The sequence below is a fragment of the Acomys minous genome (assembly GCF_964271855.1).
Source record: "Acomys minous genome assembly, chromosome: 15".
In the NCBI taxonomy this organism is placed as follows: domain Eukaryota; kingdom Metazoa; phylum Chordata; class Mammalia; order Rodentia; family Muridae; genus Acomys; species Acomys minous.
In genome coordinates this window covers 48,127,471-48,153,910 of record NC_140497.1, presented here as the reverse complement: position 1 = coordinate 48,153,910, position 26,440 = coordinate 48,127,471, and the positions used below count along the sequence as shown (strand labels likewise).

Here is a 26,440-nt window from a genome sequence, read left to right as displayed (position 1 = left end):
ATGTTGCAGGTGCTGTGGGAAGCCTGCCAGCAGAGGACTGGAGAACATAAAACCATGCTGCAGATGATCCTGTGCAGCAAGAGCTACCCACAGCTCTGGCTGGGTAACTAAAAAAAAAAAAAAAAAAAAAAAAAGGCGCTGTCCAGCTCTTTAGCCGACTGAGTGACATACAAGTAACTAGGATAAAAGAGGAATTGTCACCCAGAAATATAGAAAAGCCAGTCAGAGCTCTGAATTAGGTCTGTACAGCATGCCTCATTTATAGGTCACTGCTAAGAGATAAAGCCCTGCCAATAACAGAATTCTATAGCTTTCAAATACTGACTCTAAAAAGTTACCTATTTAGATATATTGGCTATTTTCTTAACAGGTACATCATATTGTATCCTGAATAGTCTCTAGTGAGCTGACTGTGGCCAGCCTATAAGTCAAGGTCTTTTTTTACAGACAGTGTGATTTATGAGATATCAATAGATCCTGTTGGTCTTCAAGATGAGCGCTCATTAACCTACACTTGACTTTATCCAGAGTCTGCACCTTTCCTTTTTCCGTCATTATAAAAACAAATTAAGTGCAATTAAATGAAACATAAAGCCCTATCCATTTTTTTAAGCCGCAGTCTACACTAATTCAATGATGACTCTTTCACTTTGTGTCAGTTAAAGATTAATACTGATAATAGCAATGCTTCTTCACATGTAAGTTGAAATGGCTGAGAATTAAACACTGCCAAGGATAAAGCCAGCCGAGTAAGTTCTCTGAAGAGAAAATTTAGTAGCACGTTATTTTATGTCAGTAAATGAAGCCGCTCATGGTAATCTCCTGTTTCTCAAAATAGCTCTTCTGTCCTCTTATTTCTTAGCATCCCTCAGGGGATTCTAATATTTAGGGTTTATATTTAAGCTCGAACAGGAAGTTTACTTTTGGCAAATAAATGTATATGTATTATTATATTCTCAGGAAATGTCTCAGAGGCAATAGCTCACCCCATGTTTTCCCTCCATCTAAGTCAGCACTTGAGCCAATGAGTCTTCCAGAAAGTGACCACCATGCCCCAGGCCAGCAATAGTAGATCATTGGAGTCCAGGATTCATGCAACTTTTAGCATCTCACAGGATCTATACTTGATGCAAAGACTAGATACATCACCACAATGGGTTGTAGTACCAGGAAATACTTCAGAAAGGAGACCTACCTTGGCTTGTGTATAATAATCTAAGCAGTGTTTCTGCTCTAAGTGTATGATATTTATGAAAACTCCCTTTGAATTACATCACATTTCCTGAAGTTTTCCAGGAATTTCAAAATGTTTCTGGCCAAGACCTGGTGGATGCCATCAATGACTGTTACGATGGCTACTTCCAGGAGCTGCTGGTTGCGATCGGTGAGTGGTGTTTTGCGTAATGGACAACAGACCTTGCATTTCACAGCCAGAGCTGACAGGCTCTGCCTGGATTAAATGTGCATGAGTAGCATCTTAATTGAAACATTGGCCTCAGTGCAATTATTTGAGAGATCTATAAACTCTAGGCAAGTCCATCAGCCAGTGGCTGGATGCCATGAACTGGCAACCTGGAACCATTAATAAATTGGCATGAATTCCCTAAGGACGAACTCAACATCCATATGAGGAAAGAGAAGTCTCAAGTGCCCTCCCTCAGGAAGTGACTTCTCACAGCTTTAAATCAATGTTAGGATCTCTGGCTTCCACCTCCCTTTCAAAGCAGATAAATGCTAACAATGTGACTATTTTCTTGGCTCCTAGAAAAAAAGGTAAAATTTTAATTGTGCTTCTGATGACTCTTTAAATTTTTACTATCTTTAATATGCACCAAAACAAAAAGTGTTGATTAGGAGTGAGTTATGAGTGTTCTCAGAAATTGTATGGCCATTGCAGAAAAGGCCATAGGTTTTATTCATAAAGACTATTCCAGTTTCTTTGTCATTTACTCTGTGATTTGGCAGCACACAATCCAAAAAATATACATAAAAGTCATTGTGAAATATACTATAATAGGTGTACCAAATGAGCATTTAGATGTCTGTTGAATAAACAATCAGTGTGAGGTTTTTTCATTTCAAGGTTGTCTTGGCATGGAACTGAAGGTTCAGTCACAGGATTTTTATGAATTATCTAATAAGAGATTTTTAAGCAAGCACATGAGTAAAATGATTTGGTAGAGTCTAGGGAACACCAAAATATATGTGATATTGATGGCTTTTGCCATCTGAGAAATAAGATCACATATAGATGATGTAGATATACATTTCATCAAATTCCTAGTAAAGTTATACATCACATGTCAGTAATAGCAACAGATTTAGATAATATGAATAAATTAATAAAATATATTTTAAAAATTGCCTCCATCAAAAAAAAAAGAATTAGAACTCACATCATTGAAATTTCAAAGTAGTCCGAACTGTTGCCACAAACAGTGGGCATGAGGGAACAGACAGGGGGCATCAGGAATACCACAAAAAACTTACCTGGTTCATTCTGTCAATCAGTATTGAACGTGCAGGTAGAATAACAAAGCAACAAAACAAAAATAACAACTGAAGCCCCTGCTCTCTGGAAGCTCACCTTCCAGAAAAGACTCAAAATTAGTTTTCAAACTTAAAAATAAGATAAAGATAACAATATGGTCTCGTAATCTGAAGTAATTACTTGAATTGTACAGGAACAGTAATATGGTTTTGTTTTAAAAAAGAGATTATAGTTCCTTATTTATTACTCATTTATGTAATTAGTATATTTCTCTTTCATATGAGGACTAATTGATGTTCTGCAGTCTCAACTCATATTTAACAGGGATAACTGTTGGGTAGGCGCCAGGCTGTTCATAGCCCTGGCATATATAATCAAAAAGTATCTAAGACTGGCCGAGACACTTTCCATGTGTTACTGTTTCTTCTTAAAAAAAAAACCTTCATTTTATTTACAAATCTATAAGGATCTGATGTCATTCTAGAGATGTTGGTCTGGACCAGTTTTAGAGGCTATCTGCATAGATGGCACTTAGGAAGAGGAGTGGATTGCATGTGTTTGATTTTATACTTAGCATCACATTTTGAGAAACTAGTAAGATGGTCATATGTTCAGTGACGATCATCTGTCATTCTAAAGTATAATGTTGACACGGTGTACTTATCAGCAGAGTGTCGCTCCTGTTACCCTTATTCTAAGTATTGACATTATACAGTGTGATCATCCTGGAGGAATGTCAAAGTGCTCTCTATTTGTTCCCCAACCCCCCAAGCGTTACAGCTTGTCATTCAAATATCTTCTTTGCTCTCTAGTTCGCTGTGTCCAGGACAAAGCAAGCTATTTTGCTTATAAATTATACAGAGCAATCCATGTAAGTATAGCCTATTTTTTTTAAATCTATTTAAAATTAAGATCTATTATTTTTGTATTTCAAAGAAAACGCATTCAGTAAAAAGAAACAAGTTAAACACCCAAAGCAAAATTCATTGAGTACAGATAATCTCTGCTTTCTTCAACATAGGCTCATAAGACAAACAGAACTTCAGGGCATATGCCCCCCCCATGCAGTTTAGAGTTTGAGTATTATTTGATTAAATTGATAATCCAAATGCATTTGGACATATTCAAAGGCACTAGTTCATAGCTGTGCAAGCACAGAATATATGGCAGTAACTGCCAAGTCATTGTAAACTCTCACCCTCCCAAGATATATTTTTGAAGTTTGAAAACAAAATATTGATAACTATATGAAAAATGTTCTTTTAAATATCATTAAATGACAATAAAATGTAGAGCTGTTTTGGTAATTAAATGAGACTGTTGTCCATGCCTTGGTGTGGCGTTCAGGAACACACTATTTGTGCATGCTCTGGTGTGACACTCAGTAACACACCCTGTAGCAGTCTGTTTTAAGGACACATAGCTCATCAGATAAGATGCTTGAATTCTCCGTCATGTTCTGAAGTTGTCCTCAAAAAGAAAAGGCTGACCTGATGATATGGCTCTGGGAGCTAAGGCTCATGCCTCCAAGCCTGATGATCTGAGTTCAATCCCTGGCACCACATCCTGGAGGAAATAACTCCAGCTAGTTGTTCTCTGACCTCCATAGGTACACTGTGGTACACACACACACACACACACACACACACACACACACGCACACACGCACACATGCGCACACGCGCACACACACACACGCGCACACACGCACACACACACACACGCGCACACGCACACACGCGCACACGCGCACACACACACACGCGCACACGCGCACACACACACACACACATGCATGCACACAGGCACACATACACAAACAGACGTGCATGCACGCACGTATGCACACACACACACATGCACACACACGTGAACATGCATACATGCACACACTCTCACATGCACACACACGTGCGCAGATGCATGCACATGCACACATGCACATACACTAAATGTAATTTTTTTAAATGTAAAGAAAATATTTCACATAGATTATTGTACAGATGTCGTAACCTTGAACTAATAAAACAAAATTTTATTAAAACAAGCCAACATTATACTGATTTGAACACAGTATATAATTTTATATCTCATTAATATATAGTAATTGTATAAATAGCAGGTTTCATTGTGACATTTTCGTACACGTGTGTAAAGTATTACCAAAGATATTTTTACAGGCCAACTTCTTGATGTTTGCCAGCAAGTCGGGGAGGCAATGCTAATAGTTAAGTATATTTTTAATATGTATGGTGTGCCAAGGAGTTTTCCTACCTCATGAATAAGAATCTAAAGTTTTTGTCTGTCACAAATTTCAAGTGACCTACCTTTTAAAAGTAAAAAACCTGGTCAGATCACTTGGTTTATTCACCTCCAATTATGAAGTCTATTAGTAGATATACATTCATACATACACACATGCATACATGCACGCATGCACGCACGCACACACATGCACACACTCATAATATATATTAGATTACATTGTATGGCCACCAGATGTCACCATTATTCCATTTGAAAGACATTTGAAACATCCCATTGCTATTGGAGGCCTGTGGGCCCACAAGCAAATTGCTACTGAAGGGGAAGTGCTGTTGTCCCTGCTGAACATGCCTTTAAAGTACTGTTTCTCTGCCCAACCTTTCTACAACTTTTAGGACTTCGGCTTCCATAACAAAACTGTCATTAGGATTCTAATCGCCAGAAGTGAAATAGATCTAATGACCATCAGGAAACGTTACAAAGAGAGATTTGGAAAATCCCTCTTTCACGATATCAAAGTAAGTCTTCTCCTCAGGATTTACTTTACCTCACATTGTGTTCTTTCTGGGCCGTTAATAAAAGCTTTAAACAACTTGCTGTGGGGAATTGGAAAAGCTCCATGTCTGACAAGGGTGACTGACATTAAGAATTCATGTCAGGCTAACTGGCCTTAAGTTTGGAGGGGGGAGAGGGCTTCTCCTGTCTCTATCTCCCATCTCTCAAATAACATTCTAAAAGCTAAAAATGAACCACTTCCTTAAATGCAATGTACATCTTAGTTCTTCCAAAATATATTAAAGCCCCAAACTGTAAAAAAAAAAAAAAAAAAAAAAAAAAAAAGAATTCAGACAGCGTTTAAGTCACTGCACCATGAAAATAAATCCTATTGATCTTTGTGGGGTTTTTGTTTGTTTGTCTGTTTTTGTTTTTGTTTTGTTTTGTTTTGTTTGAGACTGGGTTTTTCTGTGCAGCTGTGGCTGTTGTGAAACTCACTCTGTAGACCAGGCTGGGCTCAAACTCAGAGATCCTTTGCTTTTAAGCAAAAAAATTTATGTAATCATAGAAAATATTCTGTCTTTATGACTGTGCTTCCAAGCTTCAGTTCTGAGGTGAAAGACACTGGACCAGCCAGGGGTGGCAGCTCACCTGCAATTACACCTGCAACCCTCACACTAGACCTACCTAGGTCGAGGCAGGAGGATCAAGACTTCCGGTCATCTTTGGCCACAAAGCAACTAGAGACTACGACGGGCTGCCTGAGCCTTTGTTTCAAAACACAAACAAAAAACAAACTGAGGATCAGGAAAACTAGATTTTGCCACTAGAATGCATTAACTGCAGAAAGGATCCCCACCGCCTGCCACACTCCGCATACCGTCACCGAGGGCAAGGCAGCCAGTCAAATGCTGTCTCCTGCCAATATGGAGACATTTAGTACTGAATGTGAAAAACTCTCCACGACCAACCACTTCACCAGTCAGAGGGCAAGGAGATAAGAATTCAAAAATAAGCTACCCTTTTTCTCATCCTGATCTTCCTAAAGTTTGCTCAATGTTTTACATAACTTGGGGAAAATGAACCATATGGGCCATCTAGGTAATTGAGGGTGCAGTACAAAATCAATATGTTTAGTTTCTTCTCAAAAAATAAAAACACCTAAAAGGTTTTCCAGATAGAAAAAACAGGCCATCAGAACACAAACAATCCTTGAGTCTATGTCTTAGTTTGTGCTTTGTACATTCACATTATTTTCATGTGAAATGCCCAGTCACAAGAAGGTACATTTTAGCTCACTTAATTATTCATGATATGACTCTCAACATCTCAAAGACTGAAGCCACAAAATCTAACAGGCTTTTTAGGTCCTTGTAGGACCCAAAGTGGTTATAAGAAATTGATGAGTCAGTTAAAATCAACCTTGTAGGGCATTTTTTTTTCATTTATAAATCTTTTTTTATAATTTATTCAGATTACAACCTGATTGTTATCCCCTCCCTTGTATCTTCTCATTCCTACCCTCCCTCCTTCACCCATTCCCTTCCCTTAGACCTCTTACAGAAGCGGACTTCCTCCCCCACAGTCTGACCACAGCCTATCAGGTCTCATCTGCGCAGACTGCATCCCCTTCCTCTCTGTGCCACCAGGTCTCCCCACCAAGGGGTAGTGATCAAATTGGGGACAATCGATAAAATGTTTTTTATGTCTACCTTGAAGACCTGAAGCTATTAGTGGCAATCAGCATGTACTATTTAGTCGAAACCCAGTTTCTAAGTGAATAAGCTAGCTCATGGACACTACTTGTAATTATCCCTAGCCACATCAAAGACAGGTTATAATAACCCAATGTTATTATATACTTTTCTATCTGTGAGTCTTAATTACACAGCTTTGTTTTAAAAAAACATTAATATGACAAATGGTTTTGTGAAGATAGATACTATAATTATATTCACTCAGCAATCTTTCTGCAATATTTAGAAATGATGAAAGAACATAAAAACAAAAACCAAAAATTGCCCCTAATTCTCTATGACAGACACCCAGTAATGAGATTTTTCTAGTCCCTAATATGCCTGGAAAGCTTGTACTTCCCCAGATTCCTACACTTAAGCTCTAATCCTAAGGAGATGGTGTTATGGGTTTGGCTTTTTAAAGTTAAGTCATAAAGGTAGAACTCATGAGTTGAGCTATTTTCCTTATTACACACACACAAAAAGAGCGATTCTCCTTTGTACCTTCTGCCATGTCTAGTTGGAGCCTATGAAGAAGTATTCTCTCAGTAACACTAAATATGTTGTCACCTAGATTTTACATCCTCCCAAACTTAGACATAGATTCCTGGCATTTTACCACCTCATTTGTGAAAGCCATGGTGGACTAAGATCACCACTGTTGATCTATTTTGAAAGTATATAAGCAATAATGTTTTGCTGTCAAAAGGAAGGATTTCATAAACCAGGACATCCTCTTGTATAAAGAATACAGCAAAGTAGAAAAGCCATCTGACATAATTATGCACTTTTCAATTTTCCATTGTTATATGTATTATTTTGTTTTATATGTTGTTAGCATAAATCTTCCCACTCATCCATAATTGATATTAATTTTCAAATGTATTTCTTCATATTTCTTCATACATTAAACAATATAAATAATCTCAAATCTTTTGAGACATGTTTGTAATGTCCAGTTTCTACATTGATTTACTATAGTAATAAAAATATTATGGTACTAATTCTTAAAGCTGAATAGAAGATTCATTGTAGCACAAGTTATTGTGCTCATAAATACACATTAAAGTTCTATCAGCTTTATGTAAAATATATCATATTGACTATAGCCACTATTTTAATAAGTTAATAAGTTTCACTTTGAGTGGTACTCAGAAAGATCTTTAGACAAAAGTAATAATAATTTTGTGAAGGCTAATGTTTCATGACTCTTTCATATAGCAATTTAAAAAATTATAGTTGACTTAGAGAAACAACAAAAGATTTGATTTTTAAGTACCTGTATACTTTTCTTTTCAGAATTTCGCTTCAGGGCACTATGAGAAGGCACTGCTTGCCATCTGTGCTGGTGATATAGAAGATTACTAAACTACATCAAAAAAGGGGAAGATTTGAAGGTTACAAAATCCTCTTTATAGACACCTCGGATACAAATGGTTGGATTTACGTTGTTATTGAGTCTGAAATAAAACCATACAATCATATTTTTCTTCTAGCTCTAAAATTATTGAGACAAGAAAAATGTATACATTGAAAATATGTAACCCTGGATTTGTACCCCTTTCTCACCTAGTAATTAATTAAATTGTGTATAGTGGAATAAGAAAAACATTGCATTGGAGTAAATTTTATTTAAACATGAATGGTTATTTCTGAGACCAGACAAGAAAGTCTGGTCATGGTTGTCTTTAGTATCAGTCTGAAATCTATAAAAATGCAGGGTAAAGCCACCCTCAGTGGCAGTGTCTGACCATCTTCCATGGGTGGCCACCTTCAATACATGATCATCCTCCATACATGGCCACTTTCAGTGTCTGGCCGCTCTCAGCAGAATTTCCTGGACTCTTGAAAAAAACACAATAGAGCTGAAGTGAGACCCTAGAGGTACACTTGCTGGATTAGTTGTACAAGAAACTCGGATGGAAAACTAAGGGTCCCCATGCATCTGTGTGTATATTTTGAATTTATTAATGCCATGACTGTAAAAATAAGCTACTTTTAAAAGAAAGTTCTTTCTTTAAATTTGGAGAAAAGTCAAGCAGCAGAGCACATGTGGACCATCACACATGTACTCCATGGCACATATGCAAAGACAAGAGGGCAGTTACTGGGTTACTGGGCGTCAATTTCCCTGTGGGCTCTGGGGATCAAAATCAGCCACTTGCAGCCAGGCGGTGGTGGCACAGACCTGTAATCCCATCACTCAGGAGGCAGAAGCAGGTTGATCGCTGTGAATTGAAGGACAGCCTGGTCTACAAAGCGAGTCCAGGACAGCCAAGGCTAACACAGAGAAACCTTGTCTAAAAAAACAAAAAAACAACAAAAAAAAATCAGCCACTTGCTTGATAAATGCCAGAAAGGGCATTGCTCAATATATATAAATTTTCATTTAAATTATACTTACATCATTACCCCTTCTCTTTCCTCCCTCCGAGCACAGCCATGCACTTGCCCTGCTTGTTCTCTCTAAAATTCATGATCTCTTTTTCTTTAATTATTGATGTGTGATTGTATATAAATACAATCTGCTTAGTCCATATCAGGTGACTTGTAGATATATAACATGAGGGCTAACCACTTGCCATGCATAGCTAGTTGAGGGTTCTTCCCAGGGAAAACCTATTTCTCCTTCTCTCAACATTCCTTAGTTGCCTACAGTCTTTTTCTAGAGCTGGAGTGTAAATGTTGTTTGTATTTCCTCAGATGAAGGGTTGAAAGCAATTCCCAAGCCTACACACACTCTAACTTTCTGTAAGCCTGGACCTTGCAGCTTCCATCCTCCATCTGCTAACCTCGACCTAGAATGCTATTAGTCCTAAGACTTACTGCTAAATAAGCTCACCCTTTCTAGTTCTTTCTGAACTCTGGCTGGCTGGCTCAATTCAGCTGTTCTCCTCTCCACGCTGACTTATTCAACTGGCTTCTCTCCACTTCTCATTGTGTCACCCTGCTTGGGGAAAGTGCCTGTGAACTCCACCAACAACTGCACGAATTCAGCTGCACTCAGCTGAACTGCACCAACTGTCCTGTACTACACTCCTGAACTCTCCTGCTCTACTGTGCTATCTCCACAACCCCCTTCTCTCTCTCTCTCTCTCTCTCTCTCTCTCTCTCTCTCTCTGTGCTATCTTAAGTAGCTTCTCTTTCACATCTGTTCTCATGAGAGTTGGGTATAGCTCATCTCTGACCCATTCATCAAATCTTCCTCTGAGTCATCACTTTGTCCATCAGTTAGGCATCATTGTTTGTGATTAAAGGTTATATAAAGTTCCAGCCAGAGGGATTAAGGGTGTGTGTCCCAGCTGGAGGGATTAAAGGTGTATCATAAGGGCCTGACTGTATTCCAGATGGGTCTGGATGTGATCTATTGCCAGAGTTGCCCTGTTGCTGGGTTAAATTTTCTGTACACTGGGGCCCCATGAGATTTCTCTTTTTTCATGTTAGTATGTCCATTGGCAGACTCCTTGTTTAGATCTTTTTTCAGAGCAGGCATATTGATGAATTTCATGAGTGTAGATTCTGACATTTCTAGGAGACACAATCTCACAGCAAACTTCCTGATCCCCAGACTCTTACAGTCTTTCTGCCTGTCTTCCGTAATGATCCCAGAGCTTTAAACACATGAGTTATGTTGTAGATGTGTCAGTTGGAGCTGTGCACAACATGATAGCTTATTCCCTATATTTTAATAGGTTGTGATTTTCTGTGATGGTCTTTATTAAAAAGAGACATTTCTTTGGTAAGGATGAGGCCCACCCTTCTATGTGAAGATTTGAACATAGGAACAACAGATGAGAAAGAAAATTATGACCTTTGTCTTTATGGGTCTGTGTTATCTCATTCACTCTTATCCTTTCTAGTTCATCAATTAGTCTACAGATTTCAAATGTTCAATTTTTTGTGAGGCTACATAGTATTGCATATTATATACATACAGATTTTTATTGTCTGTACATCAGTTGAAAGACATTTAGATTATTTCCATCTTCTAGCTATTGCTAATAGAGCAGAAATAAAGACACATGAGGAAGTTAACTGTGGAGCGTGATGTTGAGTCCTCATGGATAGCCCTCCACTCACAATAGCCTCAAAAAATGAAGCCTAAACAAAGAAGCAGAAGACTTATGCAACAGAACCTTTAAATCTCTGAAGGAAGATATAGAAGAAGCACTAGAAAATGAAAAGACATATCATGCTCATGACTCAGTAAAATTAAATTATGAAAATGACTATTCTATCAAAAGCCTTTTTCAGATCCAATGCAACTACACTGAAAATCTAAATCTCACTCTTTAAGAAATTAAAAAATAGCTATTCTGAAATTTGTGTGGAACTAAAATAGATCCCAGATAACTAAAACATTCCTTGACAAAAAGAACAATGTCAACACCTAGCCTGCTTTAAAGACTCCTTATGGAGTTGGCTTCAAATGTGTCAAAGCAGCCACTGAGAAAAATGTCCTCATTTCTACCACAGGCAGAATTCTGCCTAAAAATGGGCAAATTTAAATGCAGGGAGGGCCGACACCAAACTCTGCCAAGCAAATTCTCAATTGTTCTTGCCTTGCAAATGTGTCTGTCAGAGATACTGGGCAGAAGGCTGAAGATGATGCCCCAACATTATAGAGAGTGTTGGGTGACTGTTCAGGCAGTAAACTGTCTCAGTCATTTTTTTCATTCTGGAAGCTGTTAACCTGCACTCCGGGTTCACTCCGGTATGTAAGTTTTATCCCTTCTCAAGTCTCTGATGGGTTTGAAAACCAGATAGTTTAGTCTTTCAATTACACTTAGTAGTTTAGGGGTCAAGATGTTTTTAGATCAAGATAGATGTTTTACATTAAGAGAGAAGAAATGCGATAAATACTGGTTTCCATTCAGAAATTTTTACCCAACAAGTTAGGAAAGACATTTACTTCAAGTTTCCAAATACAAATGGCCAAATCACTATGAATGTAACATTTATATAATTACTGATTGTCTTGTGATTCTTCTTGTTGTATGTAGTTTATTTTACTCATGTGTAATAATATTATTGTATATGTTAAAAAATAAATGTAATTAAACATTTTTTTTAAAAAGAGCAGTGTTGGAAGGAATGACATTCTAAACTTGGAGGCATATTACAGAGCCACAGTAATAAAAACAAATATGGTGCAAACACTAAAACAGACCTGTACACCAATGGAAAAAAGTCAAAGACACAAACATGAGTACACATAACGATAGCCATCTAATATTCTCCAAAGATTCCAAAATTATACACTAAAAAAAGATAGCATCATCAACAAAGTATTCTAAGAAAATTGGACATCCGTATACAGAAAAGAACAAAACTAGACCTGTATCTATCACCTTGCACAAAACCTAATTTCAAGTGCCGCAAAGACCTAAATTGAAAGCTGAAACCAGTTCAGAAAAGTATTGGAAGTACCCTACATGATATAGGTGTAGGAAAGGACTTTCTGAAAGGAATCCCCCTCATCCATGAATTGAGGCAACAACTGACAAGTGAGACCTCATAACACTAACATGCTTCTATATAGCTAAAGAAACAATCAGTTGAATGAAGAAGAAACCTACAAAGTGAGAATCTTCACTAGCTGTGTATCTGACAGGAATTAATGTTTAGAATATATAAATAATCCAAAAAATGAGCAACCCATTCACGAACCGGGATTGGGATCTAAACAGAGATTTCTCAAAAGAAGAAATAAAAATGGCTAAGAAACATCTCAAAAGACGTTCACTATAAATATCAATTAGTGAAATATAAGTCAAAACATATTTGAGATCTATCTTATCACAGTCAGAATGACAAAGATCAACAAAGCAATAAATAGAAAACACTGGAGATGTGAGGAAAGTGAAACTCTAATTCACTGGTACCAGGATTTCTTGTTGAATTTTATCTGTATGCTTTAAAATCAACATCAAGACATTTTGAAGTTGAGTTTTCTTTTCTGTGTGTGTGTGTGTGTGTGTGTGTCTATGTGTGTGCACAGACACACACACACACACACACAGAGAGAGAGAGAGAGAGAGAGAGAGAGAGAGAGAGAGAGAGAGAGAGAGAGAGAGCATGTGTGAGTGTATGTGTGTGAGAGCATGTTTGTGTGTGTATGCATGTGTGTGAGCATGTGTATGGGTGATAGTGTATGTGTGTGAGTGTACATATGTGCATCTGTGTGAGTTTCTGCATATGACTCTGTGTGTGTGAGTTTCTGTATATGACTCTGAGTGTGTGTGTGTGTGTGTGTGTGTGTGTGTGTGTGTGTGTGTGTTGCAACACAAGCATGCTAGTACATGCGGAGAGGAAAATAGATGTGTAGTGTGTTCTATCACTTTCTATCTCTTTGCATTAAGATAGGGTCTCTCACTGTTATGACAACAGACTGATTGGTAAATATTCTTTAACAGTGAATGTTTTGGTGTTTTTTAAGCAATTTTTCTCCAATGGAAGAAAGCAAAGGAAGTTTTTTTTCTAACTCTATCCTTAAAGAATGGAAAACAAGTTCTAGGACAGGGAACAAGGTGATCATAAAAGTTGGAGCTTTATAATGAAAAGTAAAGAAGAATTCATTTTTAAACATATGATAACATTGTATTTTCCCATACACTTGTATCTATTTCAATATCTTTCATATTTTATCATGGAGAATCATCTCTTCCTTCACTGAATTTATTACTACTCATTTATTTTTGTTGATAATGTGAATAGAATTTTCTGAAATTTTTAGTGGAAACTTAACATGAAAACATGCCTTTGAATAGAGCTGGAGTAATGGCTCAGTGACTGAAAGCACTAGGTTCCCTAGCAGAGGACTTAGATTTGGGTACCAAAACCTTCATGGTGTTTCAAAACTATAACTCTAGTTACAACAGATCTAACATCCCTTTCCAGCCTCTGCAGGACCTGGCATGCATGTGGAATCCACACAACCTTTCAAGAAGGCAATCATACACCTAAAAAAAATATTTAAGGGGAAAAACGGCCACTGATGTTTTAAATGTATTTTTAGCTAATACATGCAAATATGTGTGTGTGACATTTCATTGTAATATGTCACAATCAGATTGGGGCAGTTGGTATGTCCATTATCAAATAATTACCATTTCTTTGTGGTGAGAAAATTTAATATCCTACTTGCTATTTTGAAATGTGTAATTAATTGTCATCAATAATAGACATCTTACTGTGCTACAGAGCTCAAGAATGTATTTCTGCAAACAATAGCTCCCTTCTACTTGCCCCATATTCTCTCCACTTTACTTTGCAAACCTTTCCCAGCTTCTAATGATCATTACTGTGCTCTTTACTTTTTTTCATAATTTTGTCCACTCCCATGCAATTGTGTGTATGCAATGTCTTTCTATACATCGCTTGTTTCACTTAGCATACTATCTTCCAGTTCTAGTCATATTTGTTTGGGTGATAGAATCTCATAGTTTGGTTACTGAATAGCATACTATTGTGTGTGTGTGTGTGTGTGTGTGTGTGTGTGTGTGTGTGTATACACACATATTTTTATCCACTCCTTTACCCAACACTTGCTTGTACTCTACATCTGGCTTACTGTGAGGAATGCTATAAGCATCCTGAAAGCACAGATGTCTCTGACTCTCCAGCATTAGAATCTGGCAATGATATAAGTCCCTTTCTATTTTTCTTGAGAAGTATCCATTTTTTCATAATAAGTGCATTAATTTACATTACCTCCCCCACAAAAATGTGTGAGTTCCTTTTTCTCTGAAATGTCACAGTATTTTCTCTACTTTATTTCTCTCATTTTAACACAGCCATTTGGAATGAGATCATATTTAAATGTAGTCCCAATTTGCACTTTTTTAGTTATTACTAGAGTTGAGTATACTTTCATGTGCCGGTACACATTCTTTGATAATCATTTATTGAGGTCCTTTGTTCATTTTCAATGACTGCTTAGGGTAATCTTTCTGTTTGAGGATTTTTTTTAGTACCTTGTATTTTTTAAATTTTACCCCCTTTTCAGGTATGTAGTTTACAAGTGTTTTCTCTGGTTCTATCATTTCCTATGCAGAATCTTAAAGTTATATATAATCTTGTCACCTTATGATCATCTTGCTTTTACCGTTATATCCCACATTTTCTCTATCTAGCATAACACTGACATTAGATCTGCTTCTGTGCATGGTAGTAGGATGGAAGTCCATGCAAGGAGACACTGGAGATGTGGTAAAGTATGGCTACCTTGAACTCCAGAACCCATTTAAGCCTGGGCACTTTTCCATGTGTGAAACTTGCCACATTGGAGATATGGGTTATGACATCATTTCTCTTCCTCTCTGTGGGTTTTCTATCTTCTCTGAGACCCAAGGAATCATCACAAGCTCCCCCATACATCTCACACATCTACAGGCTCCCCCATAAATCTCACACACCTACAAGCTCCCCCATACATCTCACACATCTACAAGCTCCCCATACATCTCACACATCTACAAGCTCCCCATACATCTCACACATCTATAAGCTCCCCCATACATCTCACACATCTACAAGCTCCCCATACATCTCACACATCTACAAGCTCCCCCATACATCTCACACATCTATAAGTTCCCCCATACATCTCACACATCTACAAGCTCCCCATACATCTCACACATCTACAAGCTCCCCATACATCTCACACATCTATAAGCTCCCCCATACATCTCACACATCTACAAGCTCCCCATACATCTCACACATCTACAAGCTCCCCCATACATCTCACACATCTACAAGCTCCCCATACATCTCACACATCTACAAGCTCCCCCATACATCTCACACATCTACAAGCTCCTCTATATCTCACACATCTACAAGCTCCCCATACATCTCACACATCTACAAGCTCCCCATACATCTCACACATCTATAAGCTCCCCCACACATCTCACACATCTACAAGCTCCCCATACATCTCACACATCTACAAGCTCCCCCGTACATCTCACACATCTATAAGCTCCCCCATACATCTCACACATCTACAAGCTCCCCCATACATCTCATACATCTACAAGCTCCCCATACATCTCACACATCTACAAGCTCCCCATACATCTCACACATCTACAAGCTCCCCATACATCTCACACATCTACAAGTTCCTCCATACATCTCACACATCTACAAGCTCCCCATACATCTCACACATCTACAAGCTCCCCATACATCTCACACATCTATAAGCTCCCCCACACATCTCACACATCTACAAGCTCCTCCATACATCTCACACATCTATAAGCTCCCCCATACATCTCACACATCTACAAGCTCCTCCATACATCTCACACATCTATAAGCTCCCCCATACATCTCACACATCTATAAGCTCCCACACACATCTCACACATCTACAAGCTCCCCATACATCTCACACATCTATAAGCTCCCCCATACATCTCACACATCTACAAGCTCCTCCATACATCTTACACATCTACAAGCTCCTCCATACATCTCACACATCTACAAGCTCCCCATACATCTCACACATCTATAAGCTCCCCATACATCTCATACATCTACAAGCTCCCCCATACATCTCACACATCCACAAGCTCCCCCCTACATCTCACACATCTGCAAGCTCCTCCATACATCTCACACATCTACAAGCTCCCCATACATCTCACACATCTACAAGCTCCCCCATACATCTCATACATCTACAAGCTCCCCATACATCTCACACATCTATAAGCTCCCCCATACATCTCACACATCTACAAGCTCCCCCATACATCTCACACATCTATAAGCTCCCCCATACATCTCACACATCTACAAGCTCCCCATACATCTCACACATCTACAAGCTCCCCCATACATCTTACACATCTACAAGCTCCCCATACATCTCACACATCTACAAGCTCCCCCATACATCTCACACATCTACAAGCTCCCCATACATCTCACACATCTACAAGCTCCCCCATACATCTTACACATCTACAAGCTCCCCATACATCTCACACATCTACAAGCTCCCCCATACATCTCATACATCTACAAGCTCCCCATACATCTCACACATCTACAAGCTCCCCATACATCTCACACATCTACAAGCTCCCCCATACATCTTACACATCTACAAGCTCCCCATACATCTCACACATCTACAAGCTCCCCCATACATCTCACACATCTACAAGCTCCTCCATACATCTCACACATCTACAAGCTCCTCCATACATCTCACACATCTACAAGCTCCTCCATACATCTCACACATCTACAAGCTCCCCATACATCTCACACATTTACAAGCTCCTCCATACATCTCACACATCTACAAGCTCCTCCATACATCTCACACATTTACAAGCTCCCCATACATCTCACACATCTACAAGCTCCTCCACAGAAATAAAACCAACAAAGTCATTATTTCATGCCATTTATATACAAAGTCATTATTTCAAGTCATTTATATACAACTAAAATGAAATAAAACATTAACTAATGTTCTCTTTTAAAGCACCACAAAAATTAGACCAAAACATTCTTTTTTTTTTTTTTTACAAATAGCATATTTACTAAGATGTATTATTTCAACAACAAGCTACCTAAGCACTGAAATCATTGATGTTGATTGGATAGAATATATTACATTTCCAGGATACTGGAATAATATTCTGTAATAATGCCAGGATAATTTCTAGTTTGATGAACTTTTTACATATATTAACAGTGAAAATATTTAAAATGGTATATTTCTTTGGGTCTCATGGAGTGTAAGCATCATTTTCAAACATGTATGTGCAAAATACTTGTATTTTCTCACTCACTGAATCATTGAATAATTTGGAGACATAAGGATTTTTAGTCAATCACTTAGAGAAACCAAGACGCGAGCACACCACGTAATTTGGTCAAGATGCTTAGAGCCAAGAACATCAGGTTTGATGGCAACTCTTTTACTCCAAACTGCTTGTTCACTCCATTTCATCAAGTCTTAAGACATTTCTCATTTTCTTATAAAGACATAAGAATAAAAATATATAACTTGCATAGCTTCTATGGTGATATTTTAGACAGTTTACATAGTTTTTCTTCTCACACTTTCTCAAACTTTTCATGAAAGGACTCAGACAATTGTTCAAATGCTAGAACAACGTTGTCTTCTTCATTTTCACACAGTTCACGCAAGGAAACACTACAAACAGAAGAACACACATATATATCATTACTCAACTGACTAACATTGAGTATTACAAAAAAAAAAAGACTGTCCTGAAAAAATGATGAGGTAGCATTAGCAAATTACAAGGAATGCTGATAAGAAGCAAATTTATTAACAAAATAAATTTATACAAAAATAAATAAATATTGAGACAAGGTGTCCCATTCAGTGCCTTTATGGCCAAAGAGTGACTGAAAGGCCAGCAATTCCATGTAATTTGATCCTTGCTCCCTTAGGTAGTACAGCACACATTTCTTTCTCTTACATATCTCATGAACATATGTTGTGTTTTTCTCTCCTACTTGTGTCCACCATATACTGAAACCTCCTACAGAGAAGATAAGTTTACTTTCTTTCTCTAGGTAGGTGAGGAAAAATGAAAGTGTCATGTAGTCAGTAGAATCATGTACCTCATCTAATTCAGATGTCCTCACCTAAATGCCCAGAAACCTCTACCCATGTATATAACCTGTTCTATGGCAAGGGGGAATTACTATCACAGATGAACACACAGAGGATAGTGAATCTTGAATGGAGGTGATTATTCTGGATATCCAAGGTAGAACTAATGCAATTCTCAAACGTGCTCATGGTTGTGAAGAAGGAGCGAACAGGTGTCAGAGTGAAATGTGAACACGTGATACATAACCTCAACTATTAAACATCCCTAGTCTATGAGGCAGAAAGAAATTGTGAACCAAAGACGCAGGTAACCTTTCAAAGATGGAAAAGAGTCAAGGTTTTCCTCTAGAGTATCAATTTTACCCAGGCAAAGACACTTTGGACTTTTTACTTTCAGAACGATAAAATGATTCATTTATATAGGTTTATATCATTGAGGGACAAGTTGTTACATCAGCATTAAGAAACTTGTGAACAGGCGTGAAGAAAGGAAAATCAAACACACAGTTGTATTAAAGGGTCACAGCATTATGAAGGTTGAGGACCACTGCTATTCCCTTCTGCTCTTATATGCCTCAAATTGAGTTTGTGTATTATTTTAAAAATCCATATAGGCTCGGGTCAAGGAACTAAAACAAAGAATTACTAATTAAGGATGAAATTTAATAATTTCATACTGATGAAGTTTGTAGACACTTGAAGTGACAGAATAAAGCACCACGGTTAAAGTGTTAATGTGAATGTAGATTTGAGGGAAAATGTAGATTTAGGACAATGGTCATTTAACTAGGTGACATTGTATGATAGAGTCTCAGATACTATCTAGGTGGAAGTTAATTATAAAAGTATTTTGGACTTAATTATTACACAGAACATAAACAAGAGGTTGTTGGGATTTGGGATACCGTAGACCCTCTGAGAAACTGAAAAGCATGTTTTGTAACAAGCTTAGTAATACTTTTACATACCTGGATATTGGAAAAAAACTCACATTTTTAAATGACAATTTGATTTCTGAAAAAAATACTTAAGCATGCAACGTACCTGATAGATTTAATGGTAAGATCAAAATCTTTCAACAAATGGTAGGCCTCCCCTTCATGTATCCTAAACAACAGAAAAACTGAAATTAATGAGACAAAATTATTTACTATTAATATTTATAGCCATAAACTAGGCCTGGTTGAGCCATGGTCACAGAAGTTTTTTTTTTTTTTTTCACAGTGTGTGGCTTACAATTGGACAACAGGCTGAGAATAAGTCTCTTCTGAGCACTAATACCTATTTGGAACATCTATGTCACAACACCAAGGCTCAGAGAATATTGGACCATCAAGGCTGGATGATTTGGACCCAGGAGGGCCTGCATAAAATGCTGTACCAACCAAGGACAATGCATGCAGTTTAGACCTAGCCAATGGACAAGACATTTTCCATGGTTGTAGCAAGAGAGGGTACTGCCTCTGAAATGAACTCTGGTGCCCCCAATTTGGCCACTGAGGCCTAGTGGCACTCAGAGGAAAGAGAAGCAGGCTATCTGGATGAGACTTGACAGGCCATGGTCATATGGTGGGGAAGTAGGTCTCCTTCTGTCAGAGGTCTAGGGGAGGGGAATAGGGAGAAAGAGGGAGGGATCATGGAAACAGGAAGATATAAGTGAGAGGATAGCAATCAAGATGTAGTCTGAATAAATTATTTTTTTTAATTAAGAGCTGGATGGGAGGGAAGTGCTGTGAAACTCTATCTTCTGGGCATGATGTGACTCATGAACTCACAGCAATTAAGGTTGCCTGCACAGGGTCTGAACAAGATCAGGCCCATTCATATTAGTCCTGGATGAGAAATAGGCTCATAGAACAACTAGTTCTAAAGGGAGGCACAGGGCCCCATGGGCTGAAGAAAAAGGAGAGTCATTTCTCTTCATTATTGTCGTCACTGGTGAGTTCCCTGGGCTCCAGGAGATAGCTTCATGCTCATGCAGGCAGCCCTGTTAAAACTCATTGGGTCTCAAAATTAAAGCTAAACAACATTCAAAGACACAAAAAAATGGAAGGCTGACTAGCTGGGGTTAGGGGATACAATTGGGAAGAGATACAGGACATGTGGGGGGAGTAGAGTCACACTGCTTTATATACAGTTACAAAATTATCAGAGAATAAGTTTTTAAAACAAACAAAATGTTAACTTACTTATTCATAATAATACACAAGCCTTAATAAACAAAAGTGTTCTAGGTTTCTGAGGAATAACCAAAACTTTTTATACTTTAACTTAAAGAAGGATTGATTAAAATTTTATGTCAACTGTATGTTTAATTCCTTAGTATATGTGCCTCTTGATGTATGTGTCTAAACCTGGACCACTAACTCTCTGCCCAGGGATATTTCCCAGAATATTTCCCTAGAAGTGAATATCTAGTGTGCTTGGCATGACAATTTCTTGAAATGAGGGGAAAAAATCAGTATCACACACATACTGATCTGGCCTAATCTCACAAGGGGTTCATGTTTATAGAAGTTAAGCACATATGTGCTCAACAGCAGTTTTCTTTCTTGCTGTCCAAGTTTTTACGGGCCACGAGAGTGGATCTTGAGTGTAATTGATACCTATTGTGTGCTGAATGACTGAAATAATGCTTGGTCCTGCTTGTACTTATAGAAATGGCTTTCCTGGCAAGAAGTTAAACATTTGGAGTATAAACTGAGGTCAAGACCTAAATGCCAAATTTTTGCTGCTGAACTAGAAGTAAATTGTGTGGAGTATGTCACTGTCTTTGTTATCAGTCTGTAAGTGAAAAATCTAGTATTCTTGGCATGACTAACCATTTCTTGGAATTATCAGGATAGAACATACCCATTGTCCTGGACTAATCCCATAAGGGATCCATGCTTATAGAAGTCAAGAGCATATGCATTAAGTGGCATATTTCTTCCTCGATTGTCCACTATGTCTGGCCAGAGCACTGGGGCTTGTGTGTGATTGATACCAATTGTTTTCAGGATGACCTAAACAAATACAAGTTTTTGAGTGGTTATTCACATGGACAGAGGCTTACGACTTAGCACTTGTAGTTATTTCATCATCAATGCCTTTCAAGCACACTCTGTTGACAGAAGAGCAGGTGCCTTTAACACACACTGAGATAGTGCATCCTAGAGAGTGGCTTAGCCCAAGCTGTGATGATGACTGTCCCCCTCCCCCTGCAGCAAGCTGATGGGGATGGCAAGTGCACCCGTCTTGCTGGAATGTAACAAGACTACTAGGAAAGAAAAGCTAATTGGAAAAAAAAGGAAGTCTCCTTAATAATTCAGAGAATACCTTTCCAAGTCTCAGAGAGTCTCAGAGATGGGGATAAAACAAAAGAATAAAAAGAGTAGAGAAGGGATTAAAAAAAACAATAAAGAAGAAGAAAGCGAATAAGTAGCGTATTTGTTTGTCTCTGTTCATGTCTGCAAGCTCTGTCTTATATGACCAGTGGGGTTAGTGTCACTGTAATCTGGCCCCCAACTACAGTCTAGAGTGTATTGGGAGTCATGGGTAGTAGATTTGAATATTTTCATATTTATATTTCCTTATAACCCACATAATCTATACCCAAGAGAAAGTTGCACACATGTGCCAGACATTAATACCAACCCTGTTTGTAGCAACAGAGAATTAAAAACAAACCAAACATTGACAGAAGACAGAGTAATACATAGTTCTATATTACGAAGTACTGTGGTGTGTGGAAAATAAATTAGAGCCTCATATCTAACGTGGATGAATCTTACAGACATAAAACTAAACATGAGAAAAGATACATTTATGAGACTATAAATAACCATGCCTTCACTTTTGGAAAATAAATCCAAAGCATAAATGAAATACTCTTTTTCAGAAGATTTTGAAAATTTGGGTAACTTCAGTGGAACACAAAAAATGAAATAAAGGAGACACTTATCTGTCCTCAGTTCACAGAGACTCACTGTGTGCCTACTCTTCATAAGCCATTTAGAATCATTAGACTGTAACACTGAACCACAATAAATAATACAAGTGAAAATTTAAGAGACTAAAAATTATGCTGCTGGGCATGGTGGCACATATCTGTGATTCCAGCACTCTGGGAGACAGAGGCAGGTAGATCTCTGTGAGTTCCAGGCCATCCTAGTTTACAAAGTGTGTTTAGGACAGCCAAGACTCTTCAGAGAAAACTTGTCTCAAAAAAAAAAAAAAAGCAAAACAACAACAAAATGCTAGTAAGACAAATTTACATAAAGTGAATTGGGCCAAGCCAAAAAAAAAAGACTCTAATCAACTAATGTGAATCTAAATACCTATGCCAGTTGCTTCAAAATGGAAGAAAGAGAAGCAGAAACTGTTTCATTGAACTCTGCGGGCAGCAAGCGCGAGTGGGAATGAGTTCTAGCATATACCTAGGTCCTTTCTAATTGACCCTGGCTTGGCAGCAATGGAAAACAGACTTTCTAGTCTATTCTCATTGTAACACCACCCGTCAGAACTACTATGGAAATAATATATGTAAAAAGGAAATAAAAACGATTGTTACATTTCTTAAATTGAGTCAACTACATAATACATGGAAAGGGAAATTATTTTGCTCTCCCCCTCTCTTTCCTCTTCTTCCTTCTCCTCCTTTTTTTCTTTTTTTCATGAAAGAGGACCACACTGTAGCCCTGCTTGAAGCTCATTATGTAATTCTTTTTTTTTTTTTTTTTTTTTTTTTTTGGTTTTTCGAGACAGGGTTTCTCTGTGTAGCCTTGGCTGTCCTGGACTCACTTTGTAGACCAGGCTGGCCTCGAACTCACAGCGATCCGCCTGCCTCTGCCTCCCGAGTGCTGGGATTAAAGGCGTGCGCTGCCACGCCCGGCTCATTATGTAATTCTTAAATTTCTAGAACTCTTCCTGCCTCAGCCTCCTCAGTGCTGGAATTATAAGCATGAGCTATCACATTCCTCTTGGGAAAGGAAAACTATAGTGCTTAAAATTTAATTATTTTCTCAGTCTCTTGCCTACCAGTTAGTTGCTTAAAGACATCCATACCAATAAAAAAAAAAAAGAAATCAAAACTTTGAAAATTTACTTTTCTTTCTATGAGAAGTATAATTTTCCATCACTTGTGTTCCGCAGCTTCAGTAGCACCTAATATGAGACACCACTCACAATGGAACAAAAGCCCCCACAGAGACTAACTAATAAGCATCACTTTTTACTTACATCATCTGCAACTCCTGGATGAAGCAAATCCACATCAAAGTTTCCAGACAGACAGACAAATGGTGAGACTGCCACCCTCCCTTCCATGCAGTTCATCAAGTGAGACACAAGTGGTGAGTCTTCACATTCCTTGCCTGTGAATTCTGAACAGAATAAGTTGAGATAGATCCATTTTTTTAAAATTCTTGTTATTTGAGCTTCTTGTTTGTTTGCTTGTTTGTATGTTTGAGACAAGGTCTCATTATGCATCACGAAGAGGCCTAGAGTTCTCTTTATAAGGCCAGGTTGATTATAGTGATCCTCCTGCCTCTGAATGCTGGAATTAAGGCAGGCTCCACCATGCCCAGAAGATTCATTTTTAAATCCAGCCACAGTGACAAACCTTATTTCCTTGCATAAGAGATAAGCCATGCTAATAGGGAAGTCATTGAACCTAGAGGGGACCATATCATAATAAAGACTGAATTGGCATACCACATACAGTTTAGCAAGTTTGTGATGGGATACAGCTAGTATCACTATTGCAAAATATGTACTATAACTTTTGATCAGTCAAAAGTTAATTGAACTAGAAAGTTATCTAAATCTCTTACATTTAGAAAAATGCCCCCCCCCCGCTGAATTCATACTTGGCCTTAGAATCTTCTCAGACATAGGGTTCTCTCCAGACAGGTACTAGCAATGCGCAACTTTGCTTAGCTTTCCTGATCAGACAAGACTGGGCATGATCAGAGTGGTGTGGGAGTAGATTAAATATGGTATTCTAAGTGTCTGCTATCAGTAGGTTTGGAAATGGTTATAAGAATATGTATATTATCCATTGCTATTTTTTAAAATACTCCAGGTCATAGAATCAAGGTAGGTTCTGGTATGTCACTGAGGCAGAGTACCCAACTGCTCCTATTTCACATGCCCTCTGAGCTGTGTGCTCACCATCACTACCTGCTCTTGTTCATGCTGCCCCTACATTTTAGAGTCCAAGAGGATACAGACTCCACATCCTTGAATTTCCCTAACTGAAGATGTTAAGGTACAGCGAACCACAGACATTTCTCTCTAACCCATAACCCTAAGCACTGTATCAGGCTCTGGCTTTTTGTTTTCTGTTTATTATCTCTTAGAAGACTTCCATCTATTGGTTATGAATAAGAACAACAAAAGCAAACCTTTTTACCATTACACTAAGCCCTACTTCAGGATATTGATGTGCACTAATCATTTAAATGTAATCATCTGAAGCTCAATAATACTAAATAATACTATTCTCTATCTTAAGTGCATTGATAAAGCAAGGGCGTGATTACTGCATCGCTTGCCTTAATTCCAGAGGTAAGAATTAGCATAGTCAGGGAATCTACCCTACAAGCAACATCATGCCTCTCCCAAAAAGTACTCATAGAATTCCTCCTGTTTCTTTTGTCTCGAAAACCCTTGCTCAGTCTTCTAGAACTAACCTCTGAGTCAGCCCTCAATCAAAACTTTTTGAAATGATTCAGTTTTGTATTCGTTTCATTCTCCACTGCCTTTTTAACTGTCAATCACCAACTTCCTTCCTTTTTTAAGCAGAAAGAACCAAATTATTCTAAGGCAGACTGACCTTTCTAGAGTGTCAGCCTTCAGAGATAGACAGTACTATTGGAGCCCTGCCACTGACCTGCATCCCTAACATCCATCTGAAATGTCCATGGATAAGATTACTACTAATTTGCCCCACGGTGGAACTAAAATACACTTACCAATTTTTGACAAGGGGAGTTGATACTCCTGTTTCATATCAGCCAATCGGGACACAATTAGCAGAAAAGAAGCGAAGTCCTCTGACACTTGCATGTTGTACTCAAGCAGGGCATCTCTGAAGTCCTCAGGTAGATCATCAAGGAACACCTAGAAGCCAAGGAGTTTTCAGAGAGAGTTCAATCCAGCCCTCAAAATCAGAATAATAGACTACATAGTATATTCCAGTGTTTTCAATAAAGCCAGTTTTTCTTCTTTTCTTGGTTGAACTCAGATTTAAAATTTGTTTCTTATTTTCACTTGTAAAAATAAATATTCTACTCATAACATTTACTCTGAAGCAACTGAATCAAAAAGACTTTTGTAAAAATAGAAGAGTGACCTCAGATGCCTTTGGACTCATGAGTCATTTGAAAGGATCTAGGGACAAATTTGCAGAGCGACAGAGATAAAGCACATTTGCAGGCTTGGAATCGACTGCCTCTAGTTGAGAGGTTTTCAAACCCTCACTTGTAGTCGCTATGCTAACACTGTTAAATATTTTCATTCCGAACACATGAAAGTTCTGTATCTCTAATTTTCTTTTTCTTTTTGTAGTTTTTTTTTTTTTTAGTATAGTAAACTACAACAAAGAAAGCAGACCCTGGCAAAACACCTTCATTTAAGACCTTTGGACTTGAGTAACTGTGAAGAAAAGAATTCTGCCTTTGTCAGCCATGCCATCACTGCTATATCAGAAACTCACATTATCATATGATGAAAAGACCCAACTCAAAGCACCAAAAAGAGAAGGGGTGCTACAATTGATCCCATGCACATAAATGCAACTGTTTTAATTAAATACAAAAATGCACCATTTCCAAATTGGTCAAG

The 26,440-nt window shown here is 38.0% G+C and overlaps 2 protein-coding genes across 2 annotated transcripts in view; one reads left to right on the top strand and one right to left on the bottom strand.

Moving 5' to 3' along the window:
- Positions 1-8,847, top strand: part of ANXA10 (annexin A10) — a 72,083-nt gene extending 63,236 nt beyond the window's left edge. The window contains exons 8-12 of the mRNA XM_084759536.1: positions 10-103; positions 1,289-1,384; positions 3,304-3,362; positions 5,152-5,274; positions 8,287-8,847. Coding sequence (XP_084615662.1) covers positions 10-103; positions 1,289-1,384; positions 3,304-3,362; positions 5,152-5,274; positions 8,287-8,355 — 441 coding nt within the window. The 3' untranslated portion in view covers positions 8,356-8,847. The remainder of the gene's footprint in view (positions 1-9; positions 104-1,288; positions 1,385-3,303; positions 3,363-5,151; positions 5,275-8,286) is intronic.
- An 8,600-nt stretch (positions 8,848-17,447) lies between these two features.
- The window catches only part of DDX60 (DExD/H-box helicase 60), a 103,109-nt gene continuing 94,116 nt past the window's right edge, over positions 17,448-26,440 (bottom strand). Inside the window, exons 33-37 of the mRNA XM_084759688.1 lie at positions 25,570-25,717; positions 23,834-23,976; positions 21,467-21,618; positions 19,658-19,720; positions 17,448-18,184 (exon numbers count right to left, since the gene is read on the bottom strand). Of these exons, the coding sequence (XP_084615814.1) occupies positions 18,085-18,184; positions 19,658-19,720; positions 21,467-21,618; positions 23,834-23,976; positions 25,570-25,717 (606 nt within the window). The 3' untranslated portion in view covers positions 17,448-18,084. The remainder of the gene's footprint in view (positions 18,185-19,657; positions 19,721-21,466; positions 21,619-23,833; positions 23,977-25,569; positions 25,718-26,440) is intronic.